The following is a 21,244-nucleotide window of genomic DNA, read 5'->3' as shown; positions in this document are numbered from 1 at the left end:
TAGCTGCTCTGCCTCTGAAGCAGAAGGTCATAGGTTCGAATCCCAGCAGACTCTTTTCTGAAATACAAGCACTGAGTCCATATAAGGACATACAGGGCGGGACACAGGAAGAGGCTGCATCGCATCGCTGACATGGAGGTAAGTAGAAGTGTTTATTATTTTTTTTTTTAATACCCGACTGTTACTGCCATGGAGGAGCGGGAGGCACCTGATACTGGCAGTGGCACCTGATACTGGCGAGGGGGGTTGGCACCTGATACTGGCACCTGGGGGGGGGAAGAGGCACCTGATACTGGCACATGGGGGGGGGAGTAGGGTTGGCACCTGATACTGGCATGGGGGGGGGGGAGGGAGAGAGGCACCTGATACTGGCATGGGGGGGGGGGGGGAGGGAGAGAGGCACTTGATAGTGGCACTTTTTTTGTGGTGGTGGGGGGGGAAGATGGCACTATGATACTGGGACATGGGGGGGGGGGGAGGCACCTGATACTGGCACCTGGAGGGGAGAGGGGGGGTTGGCACTTGATACTGGCACATGGGGGGGGGGAGGCACCTGATACTGGCACATGGGGAGGGGGGAGGGAGAGAGGCACTTGATATTGGCACTTTTTAGTGTGGGGGGGGGAGATGGCACTATGATACTGGGACATGGGAGGAGAGAGGCATGTGGGGGGGTTGGCACTATGATACTGGCACATGGGGGGGAGAGGCACTTAATACTGGCACTTTTTGCGGGGGAGATGGCACTATGATACTGGCACATGGGGGAAGAGAGAGGCACTTGATACTGGCACATGGGGGGTGGGAAGGAGAGAGGCACTTGATACTGGCACATGGGGGGAGATGGCACTATGATACTGGGACATGTGGGGGGGGGAGAGGCACTTGATACTGGCACATGATGGGGGGCACTTACTGGCACATTATTGGGGGGCATTATGGGGGACACTAGGCCGGCAGCCTATCGTAGGCCGGACACTGAGGGGCATCTACTGGGGCACTATATATGGGGCATTTTATACTGGTACATTTTGGGGGGCACTAGCAGGAAGGGGGGAGAGGAGCACTATGGGGGAATTTACTGGGGGCACTATATAGGGGTATTTTATACTGGCACATTATGGAGGCACTATGGGGACATTAGCTCAACTGGGGGCATTACAAGGGGGTATTTTTGCACTGTCACATTATAAGGAGAATTATTACTACTGGGGGGGGGGGGGCATTATGGTGGGTTTTATTACTGCCCCATGGTATGACCCCCTAGTAGCAGCACCGGCCTCTCCCTGCTCTGCTATCCCTCTGCCCCTTCTCCAAATCCTTATTATAAAATCTTTCTCATTAGGATAAAACACAACATCAGCTCCACCGAGCCCCCGGCCAAAGTGTGGAAGTGGCGTCCGAGATCCCCAAGGGCCAAGCCAAGTAACTGTAAGTGTTCATGTGGAGTATGTTTATGTTATGCACATATAGCCTACACTGTGCCCCACAATATACAGTATACCTCTATACTGTGCCCCACAATGTACAGTATACCTCTATACTGTGCCCCACAATGTACAGTATACTGCTACACTGTGCCCCACAATATACAGTATACCTCTACACTGTGCCTCACAATATACAGTATACTGCTACTGTGCCACACAATATACAGTATACATCTACACTGTGCCCCACAATATACAGTATACCGCTACACTGTGCCACACAATATACAGTATACCTCTACACTGTGCCTCACAATATACCGCTACACTGTGCCACACAATATACAGTATACCGCTACACTGTGCCAAAGGAGTGGGGATTACACAGGAGAAGGGAGGTGCGAAGCGCGCTGAGGGGGGCCCTTACAAATATTTGCTGTGGGGCCCAGTCACTTCTAGTTACGCCCCTGAGCAGCAGCATGAGAAAGTGAGCATGCCACTCCCGTAAGTGCTCCAAAGGTGGTTGCTGATTCAGCGCTCTTGACTCTCTGCAGTGCGCTGCCCCTTAACCCCTCCTCTCTGCTCTGATCCGCAGCTGAAGTGATCTCCTGGATGGATGCTACAGTCGTCACTCACAGCAGAGAGGAGAGGTTGTAGAGTGCATACTGCAGAGAGCACTTCAGAGTTAGGCCTCTTGCACACAAACGTTTTTTTTCAGTTTTTTTTTGCGTTCCGTATAAGGACTGTATACGGAACCAATAATTTCAATGGATCCGCAAAAAAAATGGAAGATACTCCGTATGTCTTCCGTTTACGTATTTCCATTTTTTACATTCCGTTCAAAGATAGAACATGTCCTATTATTGTCAGCATAACGGACAAGGATAGTACTGTTCTATCAGGGGCCAGCTGTTCCAAAAAACGGAATGCACACGGACATCATACGTATTTTTTGCGGACCGCAAAATACTGAAAAAGCCATACGGTCGCGTGCAAGAGGTCTTAATCTGCGGTGGAGCTTGTTGGATTAATAAAAGTTCACTTTATGCTGCTACTCTTTCTTTAAAGAAGTTGGCAGGAGTCCTACCTAGTGCTGTCAGCAGTTTAGCAAAATTGTTGAGAGACTCCCTTTTTAATGTTGTAGTCCATGAATGAAACTTGGCATCCTTTTAGAGAGGTTGGCCCATCTCAGACATTGGTGGCATATCGCTAGAATATGCCACCAATATAGGATAAGTGTGGATCCCACCTCTGGGAACAGAGAACAGGTTGAGGTTGTGGCAGGCAGTGTACAAACAAATGTGAGAAAAAAGTCAGATCAAGGCAATGGGCAAAGCAAGAAAAAGGATAAAGTGAGGGCAGGGGGCTAGGGGTCAAAGGCATTTGTCAGGCTGGAGTATGGGACTATGGTACATGGGTAGTTAGATAGAAAATAACACCTTTGCTTTTAACTAGAGAATAGGAACCTAAAGCTCATGAACCAGCCCAGTGGGGAGGGCACCTTAAATACATAGGGATAACCAGCTATCGGCTAGGGAAGGATTTGGACATGCACATGTGGGCCCTATGGAGAAAGCCTGGAGGCCTTTAGACCAGACATGCAGGTCATGGCCTGAAGGGGACACCGGCAGCTGGAATTACCACAGCTGGGGGAAGAAAAGTGGGGTCGGACAGTGGGAATGTGAGTAGAACGGTGCATGTGTCTGCAGGAAGGAGAGAGGCTGTGGCCGGCACAGGGCGCTAGACCCATAGACTATGGCCACTAATCTTTCACCAAAGTTTGCATAAATCAGTAAAACTGTTGAACATGAGAAACTTAGTTTTTTTTTCTTTATAGATCCCATGAATATATCAAAGTGGGTTCAGCCAACAGTTTAATATGTAAGGGGGAGCTCCAGACAGACAGATGATGTTGGATGACAGAAGGATCAGGTGTAATTGATATTTTCGCCTGATCCTTTTGTTCCCGGGAGATAAGCCACCACCAGAAGTCACTGGCAGTGGCATTTATCGCTCCTTATTAAATGCACATACACCTTGAGCCAAGCTGATGTGTATAGGGTTGCTGGGAGTCAGGAGAGATTGCTGATCATACATGGATGGCGTTATTTTTGTGTTAGTCTTTTAGATTTAGTTAATTCTGTAGTGGCCTGGCATCAGTGGTGTACATACTGTAGAAAAGTAAGGTCCCCATAGCAAGGATCAAACCAGGCCCCCCACACAGGACAGAAAGGGTTTCCGCCTAAACCCCTTTCAATGACCCTTGGGCTATTTTTCCACTGCCTCATTTGCTAAAAGTTATTCCTTTAGAGGGTAGACTCCTGACAAGGTTTTCACCTCCAGTAGAAGAGGAGATACTCACAACTAAGCCTACATGCACACGACCATGGTTTGGTTCCGCATCCAAGCCGCATTTTTTGCGGCTCGGGTGCGGACCATTCAATTCAATGGGGCTGCAAATGATTCGGACAGCACTCCATGTGCTGTTCGCATCTGTTGCTCCGTTCCGTAGCCCCGCAAAAAATATAGAACATGTCCTATTCTCATCTGTTTTGCGGACAAAGATAGGCATTGTTATAATGGATCCGCAAAAAAAAGATGCAATACGGATGTCATCCGTATTTTTTTTTTTTTTTTTTTTTTTTTGCGAATCCGAAATTTGCAGACCACAAAACACAAACGTTCGTCTGCATGTAGGCTAAGACTGGGCCCCCTCTTGCCCTGGGCAGCCATAGCAGTCGCATGGTCTGCTGCTATGGTAGTTACGCCTCTGCCTGGCATGGTACTACACATAGCTCTGTTCCAGTCACTTGAATGGGATAGCTCTGCAGTACCACACACATCCACTATACTATGTCTGGTTAAGGGCTCATGCACATGACCGTATGTATTTTGCAGTCTGCAAAAAATACAGATGACGCCCGTGTGCATTCCATATTATGTGGAAAGATACAGCTGGCCCCTAATAGAACAGTACTATCCTTGTCCGTATGCAGACAATAATCGGACATGTTCTATTTTTTTGCGGACCCATTGATACAGACATATGGAAATGGAATGCACACGGAGTAACTTCATTTTTTTTTGCGGACCCATTGAAATGATTGGTTCCGCATACGGACCGCAAAAAAAAACTGAACGGAAATGGAAAGAAAATACATTTGTGTGCATGAGCCCTAACACAGAAAAGGCCGCAGCAGTCATCACAATACCACAGGCTACTCAAACTGCTGATCGGATCCCTACCCATCTAATAATAAAGGCCTATCATAAGGTTAGAACAATTCCTTTAAGGCGGTGTGAATAATGTTTGCACATTTTTCTGCAATATATGGATACCATAAAAAAAATTATCTAATATTTTTTTCTTCAGAATCTTCGGAATAGTGTGATAAGGATCTGTAACTTCCTGGGGAAGGATTTAGATGACTCACAGATTGATTTAGTTGTCAAACATTCATCTTTCAATGCCATGAAAGAAAACAAAATGTCCAATTACACAATGATCTCTCAGGACTTCATGGATCAGAATAAAGGTTCTTTTATACGCAAAGGTAAAAATTGTACATTTTTTATGCATTCACTTTAAAGACATATGTCTAGGTTTAGAAAGGAGGGTCAGCTTTTTCCAGAAACAGAGGATGGGCCTTGTATTGCAGCTCAGGTTGGTACGGTGAGGATGAGTAAAAATGCAAGACGGCCCATGAACAAGAAAAAAAACAGACCCTTTCAGCAATCCCAGGCAACCTTTGTAGCCTGAAAACACGCATACATATTTTGTGTTTTTTTTTTTTATTTTTTTTTATTTTTACATTTTTCTGCACTTTTTGTGGTGTTTTTTTGCATGCTAATTAAAAGTCTATTGGAAATTTAAAATGCGGGCCACACAAGAATTTTTTGGCTAGTGCTGTCTCTTTCTCATTGGTGGCATTTTATACCACTCTTGCATTTTTTTAAAACACAGTATGTTTAAGCTATGAATTTTTTTTTTCAGGTGTTTCCCATCTCCTCCTCTATAGAGAAAAAGCACCTGTTTTGAAAAAATATCTAAACAAACCCCCCCTCCCAAAAAACAAAAACTAATGTCACAGACAATGCATAAGGTACGGTAAAAAGAGACAAAAGGTTTCTATGGCATTTTTTTAGTGAACTAAAATACACCAGAACAATTTTGTGTGAGAAGGGGCCCTTAGGGGGCTTTATTAGGAAAAAAAAGATGCAGTTTTTGTGGCTGTTTTTCATGCAGCTTTTCTAGTCAAAGCTAAAAGTTGCAGCTATTGGAGGCAGCGGTGACGTTCCATACCTGCAGACCACTGTGCACAGTATCGGAGACATTCAGTACAATGCTATGCTAGATTGACCTTTATTATTTTTTATGGTAAACTATAATTCATATTTTTCCGCAGGCATCATTGGAGATTGGAAGAACCATTTTACTATAGCTCAGAACGAGCATTTTGATGAAGTTTATAAAGAGAAGATGAAAGATCTCAATGTGACCTTTTTCTGGGAACAATCCTAAAATGTTACATGTAGTGTTTAGTATGTATTTAAAGGGGGTTATCCAGGAGAAGATATTGATGACCGATCCACAGAATAGGTAATCATTAAGAGATCTGCGGGGGTCCGACACCCGGGACCTCCTTTGGTCAGCTGTTAGAAGAGACTAGGCACTGAGCGTCACAGTCTCTCCCTAGGCCAGTGACATCACCATACATTGGTCACATGGCATAGTTGCAGCTCAGCCGCATTCAAGTCAATGGGGCGGAGCTGCAGTACCAGGCACATCCGCCATATAATGTACACGTGTTGTACTTGGAAAGTTGCCGGCATCCTGATCAGCAGGGGTGCCAGGATTCAGACACCCCCCCAATGTTATAATGATGACCTATCCTGAAAATATCTGACTCTAATTTCACCTTTAAATCATCTTCTAGTGCTAAAGGTTCACATACTTTTGCCATTCACAGACATTTGAGATTGTATCTTTTTCCTCAATAAATAAATAATAACATTTTTGCATCAATTTGTTTGATTTTGTCTATCTACTTTTAGCACTTGTGTGAAACATCTGATGTAGCTTTAGGTCAAATGTATACAGAAATATAGAAAATTCTGATGGGTTCACAAACTTTGAAGCACCAGTGTATATCCATAGTATATAACATATAAGGACCAAACAGTAATGGTACATACATACATATCCTGTTATCACAAATATATTATAAAGTACACAAGCAAACCATTGGTGACTGGTAAGGGCTCAAAAATATATCAAACCTACAACAAACCAGAGCCAAAATGTACAAAAAAAATGTTTGTATTATCGCAACAGAAGCGTTTTTGCTGATCCATGACGGATCCAGCAAAAGCGCTGGTGTGAAAGTAGCCTTACACGTTGCTATGCTAAAACTAAACAACTCAAAGGGAACCTGCACTAAGTTGCCCTAACTGAGGACATCCAGAGCTCTGTCACTTCTGGTATGGCAGTCAGTATTTGTGACAGAGTAGTGACAGTCACATGCCAAATCCCGCAGTGTGTGTCAGTGCTGCAAGGAAGTTGGCAGGGGAGGGCAGGAGCAATGAGCCTCGCCGGGCCCATGTCCCTTGCAGCACTGGCACACATTGCAGGATTTGGCATGTGACTGTCACTACTCTGTCACAAGTACTGACTGCCATAACCTGCTTATCATCGGGAGGCTGGAGGGGTGCGGCATCAAGCCTCATCTTACTGACTGCCATCCCAGATGTGATAGACAGCTGATATCAGCAGATCTGTCACTACACTATGCTGACCTCAGTAGGGGCGGCATAGCGCAGGTGACCGGTTCCCTTTAACTTCTTCAGGACCGTTTTTGCGTTTTCCTCCCCTGCTTCCAAGAGCCATAACTCTTTTTTTATTTTTCTGTTCATATAGCTGTTTGAAAGCTCATTTTTTGTGGGACAAGTTGTATTTTGTAACGGCACAATTTGTCATATCTTGGGGAAAAAAACAGGAAAACAATGTTTGTAGTGTGAAAACCCCCCCTGCAATTTTTGGCCTTTTTTTTGTGCTCATTGTGTGCTAAAAACTACATTAAAAGGGTTGTTTCACCTCATTAAGGGTCATTTATTATTATTAAAACCAAGGGCGTTGCTAGAGTCTCAAAAGTTCCGGGGCCCAAGCCCCAATGCATATGTCCCAATTCTGTAAGTCAACCAATATTCCTCCGTTTACTGTCCTCAGAAATTATAATTCCTCAGCCCCTCCACCATACAGTCCCATGTAAATAACATTATTTTACTCCTCCGCCATAGAGTACCATGTAAATACCATCACACCATCTCTCCAGCCCCCTCCAATATACAGTCCCATGTAAATAACATCCCTCTCTATCTACATCCCCCTCCAAATTACAGTTACGTGTAAATAACATCACACCACCTCTCCTGCACCCCTCCAATATACAGTCCCATGTAAATAACATCACCCCTTCAATATTCAGTCCCATGTAAATAACATCACTCCCTCCCCTAGGCACCGTCAACATATAGCCCCATGTAAATAAAATCACCCCCTCCCCAGCCACCTTCAACATGCAGACCCATGTTACTAGCATAACCCCTCAACATTTAGTCCCATGTAAATAATAGGACTCCCTACCACAGGAGCCTTCAACATATAGTCCCATGTAAATAACATCACCCTGCCCCAGCCATCTCCAACACACAGTCCTATGTAAATAACATCACCCCCTCAATTTTCAGTCCCATGTAAATAACTTCTCTCCCTTCAGCCCTATCATACAATCCCACTTAAATAACTACAACTCCCAACATTGCTCTGCCTCTCACACTGAGTAATCTACCCCTTCACTTACCTCTCCTCATGTAGCGGACAGGTCTTCTCCTCTTCACTGCCGTCCTCTCCTGCACTTGTCACATGATGGTGACAGGTCCTTTTCAGCTACTGCATTTAGAACTGATTACATGGGCTGCGATGTCATCACAGATCCTTCAGCTCTTGCATGGCATTAGATTCAATTGTATTGCCGTCCTGAGGACGGCAATCCAGTTGGATTTATCTGGCAGGCAGTACATTCGGGGCCTGGGACAAAACATCAGGGGTTCAGGCCCTGAATGTTTTAACCTAGCAACGCCCCTGATTTAAACACTATTATAAGCCACTTCTTAATGTATTCAATTTGTCAAAATTGCCTCCTTTAGCTTCTTTAAGCCATTTTAGAATCAAGTGGTTGTTACTAAGGATGAGCGAATCGACTTCGCATGAAACATCCGAAGTTGATTCGCATAAAACTTTGTTCTTATACTGTACGGAGCAGGAGCGCCGTACAGTATTAGAATGTATTGGTTTAGATTAGCCGAAGTTATTGCTTCGTGAAGTCTCGTGAGACTTCGCATAATAACTTAATTCATTTGTACTGCAAAAAGCCATTTCCCGAACTCGGGTTTGGTCCAAGTGGTACCTTGGAACTGAATCAGAGTTTGGGAATTTTTTTTACAGTACAAATTAATTTATGAAGTTATTGCACAACGTCTCGTGAGACATCGCAAAGCAATAACTTTGCCTCATTGGAGCCAAATCATTCTAATACTGTACCGAGCTCCTGCTCCATACAGTATTAGAACTAAGTTTTATGCGAATCCACTTTAGAGGTTTCATCCAAAGTCGATTCGCTCATGTTACGGGTTATGGCCACTGCTACTATTCAGTGCTCGTTAGCTATAATTGGCTCGACAATCGCCTTGTGTAATACCAGCTAGGGGAGAAGGGAGAGAATATATCAACTGAGATGGATAGGTAGGAAATCATGGCCATTGCAAACTGTGTGGTTGCAGGCAGAGAAACGAAACAAAGAGCTTGTCACGGAAGGTGTACAGAAAACTAGAAGACACAAATGAAGATCCGACTGACTTGATCCAAAACTAAGGAACAGGAGGGTAAGCCCTGTAACAGACCTGGCTCTCTCCCTTACTGCTCAACCAATGCAAAAATCTCAATGGTAGAAAATTGCATATCCTCGTTCCTCGACTGTATGCACCTGAACACCCTATAATAGTGAGGGGACACGACCACCGGCTCCCTACACTTAATACGGAGGGAGTCAGGGTCACCTAGGATCAAGCCCAAAGGCAAACAGAAATAAAGAAAACAGACTTATCTTGTGGATGCAGTAGTAACAGCTTCTAGCATCAGCACACTCCAGGAAGTTGTATAAACCGCAAAGTGATGCAGTATGGGAAGAGATTTAAAGGGCTTCTGTCAGCCCACTAAACCGTTTTTTTTGGGGGGTTAATAATAATCCCTACACTGTGAGCTCCCTATACATAAGCTAAATATTCATTTTTGTTCAGTAGATTTTGTTAAAAAGCAATTTTTATAATATGTAAATTACCTTGCTACCAGCAAGTAGGGCTGCTACTTGCTGGTAGCAGCCGCATCCTCCTCTCATAATGACGCCCCCTCCGCTGTGTGATTGACAGGGCCAGGGAACGGGATCGTTCTCTGCTGGCTCTGTTTGAATTCAAAATATCGCGCCTGCGCCGTACCTGTCTTTATTCGGCGCAGGCGCTCTGTCGGCCGCTCCATCCTCAATGCGCCGATGACATCACATCTACACCCGGCGCAGGCGCATTGAGGATGGAGCCTCTCAGTGCGCCTGCGCCGACTAAAGACAGGTACGGCGCAGGCGTGATATTTTGAATTCAAACAGGGCCAGCAGAGAACGATCCCGTTCCCTGGCCCTGTCAATCACACAGCGGAGGGGGCGTCATTATGAGAGGAGGATGCGGCTGCTACCAGCAAGTAGCCGCCCTACTTGCTGGTAGCAAGGTAATTTACATATTATAAAAATTGCTTTTTAACAAAATCTACTGAACAAAAATGAATATTTAGCTTATGTATAGGGAGCTCGCAGTGTAGGGATTATTATTAACCCCCCCAAAAAAAACAGTTTAGTGGGCTGACAGAAGCCCTTTAAAGGGATGCAATCAGTGCAACTACATGACAGCTGAGAGAGGCTAACGAGATGAGAAAACGAAAGCAAAACAAAAGGAACCTCAAGCAGGAGGTTCTGAAGAACATCTGTCAGAGCTTCTCAGATGTCTGGTGGTGACAGAGCTTTTTCCACTATAGTATAAAGGGTTGGAGGAGAGCATGGCAAACAAGAGCCAGATCGTGGCAACCAGGCTTATTATAACTAGCTGGTTGTCACAATCTGCAGAAGGTCCTCAGTGCTGAAGCTGTTAGTAAATATGATTGATTGCCAGCCTCAGGAGTGTGTACACATAGGCAAGGGGCAGGATTACATAGTTCCATTTACTTGCTTGTGCTAACAATAAACCTCGCAGTCAGCGCCCACATACAGAACGGAAAGTGAAGATCTAGCCAGAAGCCTCAGCCTGAAATAGCTAGGTGAGAAGTCCATTATGTATAGTTTTTATTATTGTTAGGAACCGTCCTATAAGAGTTTCATCATATGTGTATAAATCATGTTCTGAATTGTAGTGTATCATGTATGTGCCACATTTCAGTTGTACGTATGAAAAGAAATACTATTGTGTATTTCTGTGAAAAGGGGGCTAATAACATTTCCAGAAGGGTTCTTCCTGAAGTGCCACTATGAGCTGGCTCCTAACGTACAGAGACTAGGTTCCGGGATGTTGTACTCTGGTGGGAGCAATTAAAGTCAATTGCAGACAAAAGGCTCCAAACTATCCTTCCTTCCAGCTAGTTCTGAGGTGTCAGTAGAAGTAATTTATGCCACATGCAGCACGTCTGCAGTCTTTCAGTGTTTGAGAAAAGGGCATTTGATCCATAGACCAGGAAATCCTGCATCAGCAGCCTTATCATAATTCATGTGTTGTCATTAGTGTTCAGCGAATCAAAGCATCCAAAGGGAATTCGATGTGAAGTTTAGGAAAAATTTGATTCACCACAAATTCAAATTTCCTGGCTTTTTACATAGTAACATAATTTATAAGGCTGACAAAATACATTTGTCCATATAGTTCGGCCTGTTATCCTGCAAGTTGATCCAGAGGAAGGCGAAATACCCTGTGAGGTGGAAGCCAATTTTCCCCACTTATGGGGAACAAATTCCTTCCCGACTCCAATCAGGCAATCAGAATAACTCTCTGGATCAACGACCCCTCTCTAGTAGCTATAACTAGGGATGAGCGAACTTCATATTTTGAAGTTCGTGTTCGGATTGGGGTATATGCTGAATTGCATTATAAATTCAGTTACCACGGACCATAACGCAATTCCATGAGGGAATGCATAATGAAATGCCTTTAGAGGCATTCCGTTATTCATTCCATCATAATAGAAGTCTATGGCTACATCCACACTTGCGGCAGAGTGATCCGGATCAGGCAATCTGCATGCAAATGGACAGCATTTGTAGACGGATCCGGATCCATCTCACAAATGCATTGCAAGAACGGATATGGACAAATGTATCCATTTCTATTTTTTTAAAAACATTTCTGGAATTTTGGACGGAGATAATACCGCAGCATGCTGCAGTATTTCCTCCGTCCAAAACGCCGTTCAGTGACTAAACTGAAGACTAGTGTTGATCACGAATATTCGAATTTCGAATTTTTATCACGAATATAGGTACTTCGAAAATTTTGAATATAGTGATATATATTCGTAATTTCGAATATTCAATATTTTTTTTAATCAGTACACATGATCCCTCCCTGCTTCTAGTTTGTGGGCCAATGAGAAGGCTGCAGTATATTTGACTTTAGGAGTAGTGTTTGTGAATTTTCGTAATGCAAATTTTCGTAATACGAATATTTTATTGCAAATTTTCAACTTACAACTATTAGACAAAGATTATAGCACTATATTAGCTAAATTGCTCTATATTCGATTTTTTTTCCGAATATTCGCTATATTGCTATAACTTTGTTTTTTTGAATATTCATAATATTCTAAAACAAGAATATATAGCAATATAGCGAATATTCGAAAAAAAACAAATATAGAGCAATTTAGCTAATATAGTGCTATAATCTTCTTTGTCTAATAGTTGTAAGTTGAAAAATTCACAATAACAAATTTGTATTACGAAAATTCGAATTACGAAAATTAGCATATTACACAATCATTACCTTGCCGATTTTTCGAGCAAAATAAAGCGTAGAATATAACGAATATTCGAATTTGTGAATATTCAACGAATATTCTACAAAATATTCGCAAAATATCGCGAATTCGAATATGACCCCTGCCACTCATCACTACTGAAGACATCCTGAACAGATTTCTCTCTTTTCAGAATGCATGGGGATCAAACTGATCAGTTCTTTTCCGGTATTGAGCCCCTAGGACGGAACTCAGTGCCGGAAAAGAAAAACGCTAGTGTGAAATTACCCTATGGCCTTCCGTTATGCTGGCCATAGACTGCTATTATGGCGGAATGAATAATGGAGTGCCTGTAACAGATTCCCCAGGAAGCCCAGGAATGCGAGATGACCCATAATGCCATGCAGCCAGCCAATCTACTGTTAGGCCTCTTTCACGCGGGCGTTGCGGGAAAAGGTGCCGGTGTGTTGTGGGAACATCCGCGATTTTTCCACTCGAGTGCAAAACATTGTAATGCGTTTTGCACACGCGTGAGATAAATCGTCATGTTTGGTACCCAAACCCGAACTTCTTCACAGAAGTTCGGGCTTGGGATCGGTGTTCTGTAGATTGTATTATTTTCCCTTATAACATGGTTATAAGGGAAAATAATAGCATTCTGAATACAGAATACATAGTACAATAGCGCTGGAGGGGTTAAAAAATTATTTAACTCACCTTAATCCACTTGATCGCGTAGCCCGGCTTCTCTTCTGCCTGTCTTCTGTGCTGTGTGCAGTAACAGGACCTGTGGTGACGTCACTCCGGTCATCACATGATCTTTTACCATGGTGATGGATCATGTGATGGATCATGTGATGACCGGAGTGATGTCACCACAGGTCCTTTTCCTGCACACAGCACAGAAGACAGACAGAAGAGATGCCGGCTGCGCGAGCAAGTGGATTAAGGTGAGCTAAATTTTTTATTTATTTTTTTAACCCCTCCAGCGCTATTTTACTATGCATTCCCAGCGCTATTTTACTATGCATTCTGTATTCAGAATGCTATTATTTTCCCTTATAACCATGTTATAAGGGAAAATAATAGTGATCAGGTCTCCATCCCGATCGTCTCCTAGCAACCGTGCGTGAAAATTGCACCGCATCCGCACTTGCTTGCGGATGCTTGCGATTTTCACACAGCCCCATTCACAATATAGAGCATGCTGCGATTTTCACGCAACGCACAAGTGATGCGTGAAAATCACCGCTCATGTGCACAGCCCCATAGAAATTAATGGGTCTGGATTCAGTGCGGGTGCAATGCGTTCACTTCACGCATTGCACCCGTGCAGAAATCTTGCCCGTGTGAAAGGGGCCTTAGCCATCACCCTGTGATGTAATTTTAGCCATTTATACTTGTTACCTAAAGGAATACATTTGTTTGTGCAATTACTCAATGTGATTTGAAGCTCTCCCATTTATCCTCAGTATTAGGCCTCATGCACACAACAGTATTTTTTCTCGGTCCACAAAACGGGGTTCCGTTGTTCCGTGATCCGTGTCCGTTTTTTCTTCCATTGTGTTTCCATGTGTCCGTGTTTCCGTTTTTTTTTGGCAGACCGTCATTAAAGAAGGAATGGTGAAAAAAATGAAATTTTAATAACTCCACCCAGGATACTGGTATAAATGAAGTTCACCTGAGTTTTGTTTTGTGGCCATTTTCTGTAGTCTTCACAGAGTACAGAGGTTATTTTGGTTGCTTGTCTTTGCTGTTTCACCATGGATGATGCATCTGAGGACGAGGTCTTAATGCATTGGCTTGTTTCTCGGCGATGGGGACCACGCACTCCTTTGTTGCCTGAGGAACCTAGTAGAAGGCGGCGATTTTGGGTCCATCCGATTGTTTCGCAACGTTACCAGAAAGGACACTTTCATTCCCTCTACGTACTGTCCTTACCTTCATGGACACCAATATGAGGCGCAGCATTTCTCCTGAGGAAAGGCTCATTGTCACGTTGAGGTAAGCAATATTTAATGTTTCAAGCTTCACCAGTAATGTGCAGTGCTTCTGTCAGGAGGAACATGTTTTTTAAAATGGCTGCTGTTAGACATGTGCTTCTGTTTGCTGAAGTAAACTTTCTTTGCCCATAATGTTTTGTGCTATTTAATTTTTTGATTTTGGTTTTAATAACCGTTAATCCCTGACACATAACATCCAAATATTGAAGGTTGTCTATTCTTTTGTGCAAGTTTCAAACTTGGGTTCAGCTAACGTCCTCAAGACACTCCAATAATCCACAGCACTTGCCAGTATTTTGAGACAAAATTGAGTTTTTTGTCAGTCAGGCAGCCAGGTTACAGCAGCCTGTATCCTGGCTGTGTGAGTGACTAAATAACAATTTTTTAACAAACTATTGGGGACTGCATCAGATTATTGTAGTGTCTTGAAGCTTTGGGACCCTCACTCAGGATCCCTAGCTACGTGCAACACCCTGCTTGAAGCCTATAACCGGTCTGTACCCTATTTTGTGGGATTGTGGTGGTGGCAAAACCCTGTGATTTTCATCTATTGTCCTCATCATGCATAATGTTCACATAATTTTTAAGTCGCCAATACCTTACAGCATTTCAAAGGTGCTAAAGACAGTAGTTGTAACTTAGTTGTGGTCGTACTGCCCACACCCCAGTAGCTGGTAGTGTTTTGCTCATAGACCCAAATTTATTTATTTAAATTTTAGATAAGTCCACAATGGACATAGGGTGTTTCAAATCATATCTTGTGTACAACATTATACATCATTCATGTATCTGATGTTCCCTTTGATTTGCTGGTGTCTGATTTTATTTGTTTCCATTTTTCAACAGATTCCTTGCAAGGGGGAACTCATTTGCATCCCTGCATTCTGAGTTTCTTTTAGGAACCTCGACAATCTCTCGGATTGTACATCACACTTGCCAGGTCATCTGGCAGCAACTCCGAGAGACGGTGATGTCGCAGCCCAAGGTGGACGATTGGCTTCGGATTGCTGAGGGCTTCCAAATTTCTGCGCAGTTTCCAAACTGCATCGGGGCAATGGATGGCAAGCACATCCGTGTGAAGAAGCCTCCTCACTCAGGGTCCCGATTCTTCAATTATAAACAATATTTTTCGGTAGTGCTGATGGCTGTTGCTGACAGTAACTACCGGTTTATAATGGTTGATATCGGGGCCTATGGAAGCACTGCTGATGCTCGCATCTTTAGTTCTTCTAGAATGGGTGAGCGGCTTCGTGCCAACCAGCTTGCCCTGCCAGAGTCCAGAAGACTGCCCGGATCTGCTGGTCCGCCGGCTCCATTTGTTATCGTGGCGGATGAAGGGTTTGCATTAACTCACCATGTTATGCGGCCCTTTCCGAAGTGTGGTTTGGATGTCAGGAGGCGTATTTTCAACTACCGGTTGACTCGTGCCCGTCGGTATGTTGAGTGCGCTTTCGGAATACTCTCTAGCATATGGAGGGTGTTTTTGTCATCCATACAGATGGATCCGGAGAATGCTTCCCTGGTGATTCAAGCTTGTGTTGTTCTACACAACTTCACCAGGATTCACGAGGCTTCCTCTTCTGTTGACATGGAAGATTTTCCCGCATCATCAGGTTTGGGCTTGGATCGGACCCTGCATAGACGACCTGGGACTGCAGGCATTGCAGTTCGAGAACTCTATGCAGACTACTTTTTAGGCCCAGAGGGGTCCTTGCCATGGCAGAGGGACGCAATTCGTGGCAGTGTTTGATTTCTTCTGTGCTCGCTAGTTATTTTTTTGTTTTCAAGATAGCTTCTGTAATTTTAGACATAGTTGAGTGTAGGGACTCGCAAGACAATGAGGACCCTTGACGTGGGCTTGCGGGCTGAGGTTTTTTGGAACTAAAAGTTAATCAATCTATTTAAAAAAAAAAAAAGATGTTTATGATTTCAATTATTGAAACATCATTAATGGATTTGCTATATGTTTCTAAAAACCATCTAATACCTATATAATTAATTTTTGTTAAGTGGGCCTCACCATGTAAAATAAACTTGGTTTACTACTACAAGTATTGTTTGTGTCTTTTGGAAGTGTCTTATTAGATTGGAATGTTATATATTTCATATCAAGCTGTAATTTATCAATTAACACTATCACATTCTACATGTATTCCTGAAACATGATATGCTTTTTTGGCACCCAAAGACTCAATAGTAAGTGTTGTTAGGCGAAAATGCACATAGCCAATAGGTTTTAGTACAACCATTAGGATAATATTATATTTCTCAACCACCCAAATTTAAATAAAAGGGAGGTTTGTGCATTTGTGCCTTCTACTCTCAACTATTATTAGTTTCCATTGCTCCCCATACAAACAGATGTTGGGACGAACACCAATTCAAAAGGTCTATATCAGTGATGGCTAACCTTGGCACTCCAGCTGTGTTAAAACTACAACTCCCAAGATGCCCCCCTTGCTTCGCTGCTTTCAGAACCCATTAGAAATAAATGGAGCATGCTGTGAGTTGTAATTTGACCACAGCTGGAGTGCCAATCTTAGCCATCACTGCCCTATATAATTTGTATTGCTACTTCTCCATCCAAAGGTTGAGTTGGTTGTAAAGCCACATCCCATAGTTATTTGGGTTTTGGTTGCAGTCACAATTGTTTTTGCTTTTTTAATAAACTAAAGACACATTGTGTTGTAGTATTTTTTTAAATAACGAAACCCAAGGTCTCCATAGAAATTATACAGAAAGTATGATGGCACAAATAAGCCAATGAAACAATCAAAAAAAATAACATAAACTTTAGCTGAAAAACAACACTATAGGTCAAATAAATCCCTGGTGAAGGGACCAGGCTGGAATGAACTCCCTGGCCTAACCTGTTGTTGTTGCTGTGGGGCAGTGGCATAGGTGGCAGCCTGAGGAAAAAACTGAGAAGGTTGGCGGCTGGTTTCCTGTGCCACCTGGTAAGATGGGCCAGGTACAGGTGGGCCATGGGGTTGGGGTTGGCTTGGCATAGAAATCTGGTGTGAGCGCGCTGCAAGGATTTTGTGCTTCACATTGTAGATTTCGGCCACAATGTCTTCCTTGTAGGGGGAGGAAAACAATTCAATGATCATAGCGATACCTGCCACACAAGGGCTCAATCTGTGGGCAGGGACGCCCCTCAGTAAAGGACCCAACCCCCTCACCACTGCTTCTTCAGGTCCCTCACTCCTCCTCTTGGCCAGGAATTCGATGACTCGAGAGTCAATTTGCTCCCGAGTATCTTGTGCCGAGGAAACCTGGGGGAAATTTCGACGCCGCCTTGGATGAGGCTGCTGGGTCGTTTCCATGGTCCCCTGGGAAAGGGTTGGCGGTGCAACAGTTGGATGCTCAGTCTCCTCAGCCTGGGTATGGGTGGGGCTACTTTCGGGGGAGAAAACAGCTGGAGTTTCGCTCCCACACACATCAGAATCCTCCGGATCATCATCCAAGCTGTCGACAGTACTGTATGGAAACATTAGAAATAAACATATATTAAATCTATGGAGTCCAACATTTAGGTTTTACATTAGGTTTTTGCCAAAACTAAAAATTGAGTTGTGCTATAGTCGTTGTTTCTACAAGTCATAATTTCGGAAAATGTGGAAAATCCTTGTGAGATGATAATTTAACACATCCATATAAACAACAAATTCACAGAGGATTCCTATTGGGAGCATCAACACAATTTTATAAACAAAATTTATGATCAATGATAGTAGTTTGGGGATGTCCTGGCCAAAACTGGTGGACACATTCTAGGAGCTAACCAAGTGCTGAAATTCTGTACATCTGCATTGGACGTGTTTGTACACTGTCACACTCGTTTTTGTATATTAAAGCTTCAAAAATACCACTTCCAGAACATTTCTAATGCTTCATAAGGCCATGGTGGAAGTTTGAAATCTAATTCTGCACCAGGAACGCAGTTGGTGCATCATTAATCAATGTATAATAGTACAAAGTATTGTGCCTTTTTATTATAAACTGATTACAAACAGTTTTTCCCCTTGAAATACAACTTGAGAATAATGGTAAAGGAAGTATCCATAGTGACGAGGTCTTGTTTTAAATTTTTTATTTTTTTTAATTAAAATGTATCTACAAAAACAAAGGAATACAGAGAACAATACCAAAATGGGAACACTATTCAGGCACCTATGACTACTGCTAAGGCCTTGGACAATCATTATCATAGTTAGAACATATCCAATGTAAAGGTACACATCATATTGATGATCTACAAACACCTGGCAAAATATATGTCAATCAGCTGTATGATGAGAAAATACGTGCAGTGCACAAGTGTCATCTCCCTTCTAATTTCCAGCACTGATAGCACTCTATCCCATCAGATATCTGTGACTATATTTAACATAAAGTGGCACACAGGATGAAGAGAGACGGCAGAGGGCAGGGCATATGCGATGTGCTTGTGTTGACTCGTCATACTGCTGAAGAGAGTGGTTGTTCGTTGCTGTTTTTTTTTTTTTTTTTTTTAAATTGGACCTACACAGAGGTGATAGATGATCAATAGTCAAACACCATAATAAACATACTTACGGCCTCAAATCCCTAGACCGGTTTAAGGAACTCTAATTGGGCCGTGTATATATATGGCCTTTTTCTGGCTCCACCATCGCCACTGCGTCCACTTTCATTGAGATCCCGGCAGCTGTTTTACCGGGTCTTGGTCTGCTTTACTATTTAGAAAATAAAAAATTACAAGCTTAGATTTTTTTATGGAAAAAAATGACCATAAAAAAAAAAATGACAATTCTCAAAAAACAAGCAGCCCCCTGAGGATAATTATTCAAAAATGGATGAAAATACACCACATGCTACAGTAGTGCCAGTGTGGCTATACTAATTAAATACGTTCATGGAGCCAGTGAATAATCGTGCTAGCCATTGGTATGTAAATTTATGCACAATATGCGTTAAGTAACAACTATTGTATGCTCAATTAAAACTAGAACAAGTGCCACCAACTAGCAGGTGCACATGCATAGTATCCATTACTACAGTTTACAGTATCATAGCTAGGGCCAGGCATTTCAAATACACCCAATGGTAGGAGTATGGTATATAGTTTACAATTCTTTTGTAAAATCCATATATAGGCCTATATAAATTAAGGCAGGCAATTCAAATATACAGTTTATGAACATGGAGCTAAGCGTTCCGCCTTATCACGGCCTAGCATCCTGTTAAGAACAGGAGTTCACGCCATCATTGGCTGCTATGACGCCGTGCGCTTAGTGCCGCCACTGCAGTACCGTAATACACTCGTATGATCTATACCAGTGTCTGACTGTACTTCAGCGTCGACACAAAGCACACCGCATCATAGCAATAAAAGAGGATGCCAGGCTGGGATACGACAGAACGCTCACCTCCATGTTCCATGGTCGTATGCAGTTATTAAGACATCATGGAATTAATAGCAAGTTCAATAGTGACAAGACAGGGGCCAGGACAGTGCAATAACATTGCTGGCACTTACCTAAATCTGCCCGGCCTCTGGCATCGGCTTTTTGCCATTCCACACGCCTCATGGAACGGGCCACTTTCTCCCACGAGACCTCCTTGCGGACTCTGTCTTGGTAGACATTGAGCCTGCTGTCCCATAACTCTGGCCTCTCCTGTACCATTGAGTTATCAATTTTTCAACATTCCATTTAGGCATGTTCAAAAAAAATTATAATATTCTCCAGCAAACACCACACAAACAGTATCACCACAGGTCACTAGCAAACTGCTATCAGATAACCTATGACCTGAAGCTTCCTTCCTGTATTGAAATTATTATAATTTTTTTTTATTTGGTTCAAATCTGGCAGACAGTTTTGCCATGGTAAAGATTAATAAAACGGACACGGACGCGGATGACAAATGGGTCCATGAACCGTTGCCCGTGAAAAAAATAGGACAGGTCATATTTTTTTGACGGACTGGAACCACGGATTACGGACGCGGATGGCAAACGGTGCCGTAGCCGATTTTTCAACGGACCCATTGAAAGTCAATGGGTCAGCTGAAAATCACGAAAAACTGAACAACGGACACGGAACACAACAACGGTCGTGTGCATGAGGCTCACAGTCTATGCCCTGAATTTCTGCCCTCAATCCAGGGAAATTAGCCTTTTTAATATTCAGTGTCTTTGCTGTGCCTGACAGAGTTTGCTTCTTATAGTTTAGGGGGAATATAACTGTATTGTGGTCACTATTACCTAGTGTTTCTCAAACAGTAACATTACCGACAAGTTCTGCATCTTTAGAAATAGAGATGAGCGAATCAACTTCGGATGAAACCATCATGCCACTGCTGTAACCAATGACAGCAAGCAGAAATTTCAACCATGAATTAAAAATGCATACAGTTAATCAAAAGTTATTATTCAGTAACAATAAATAAGGTCTTGGTGAGACTTTAACTATCTGGATGCCGGGTGCCCAAAACAAACATCCAGAAAGATTTGATGTTTAGAGGGGTTGTCGATAACCTATCCTTAGGATCGATCATCATTATCAGATCAGTGAGGGGTCCAACACCCAGCATCCGCACGATTAGCTTATTGAAGAGATGATGGGCACCGTGCCAGCACTGCCTTCTCTTCATTGTTTACCTGCTCGCCGTCACAGCAGCAGCAGTGAGCAGGTGTAGTTACAAGAAGCCATCCCATTTACTTC

At 43.1% G+C, this 21,244-nt stretch overlaps 2 protein-coding genes across 2 annotated transcripts in view; both read left to right on the top strand.

Moving 5' to 3' along the window:
- Positions 1 to 6,292, top strand: part of LOC122926657 (sulfotransferase 2B1-like) — a 92,603-nt gene extending 86,311 nt beyond the window's left edge. The window contains exons 6-7 of the mRNA XM_044278098.1: positions 4,804 to 4,984; positions 5,837 to 6,292. Coding sequence (XP_044134033.1) covers positions 4,804 to 4,984; positions 5,837 to 5,952 — 297 coding nt within the window. The 3' untranslated portion in view covers positions 5,953 to 6,292. The remainder of the gene's footprint in view (positions 1 to 4,803; positions 4,985 to 5,836) is intronic.
- Positions 6,293 to 10,800: 4,508 nt separating this feature from the next.
- Positions 10,801 to 21,244, top strand: part of LOC122926656 (sulfotransferase 2B1-like) — a 118,836-nt gene continuing 108,392 nt past the window's right edge. Inside the window, exon 1 of the mRNA XM_044278097.1 lies at positions 10,801 to 10,845. The gene's annotated coding sequence lies outside the window, so the exon portion shown is untranslated. The remainder of the gene's footprint in view (positions 10,846 to 21,244) is intronic.

The sequence above is a fragment of the Bufo gargarizans genome, chromosome 2, assembly GCF_014858855.1.
Source record: "Bufo gargarizans isolate SCDJY-AF-19 chromosome 2, ASM1485885v1, whole genome shotgun sequence".
Lineage (NCBI taxonomy): Eukaryota > Metazoa > Chordata > Amphibia > Anura > Bufonidae > Bufo > Bufo gargarizans.
This window is presented reverse-complemented; position numbering and strand designations above follow the sequence as displayed.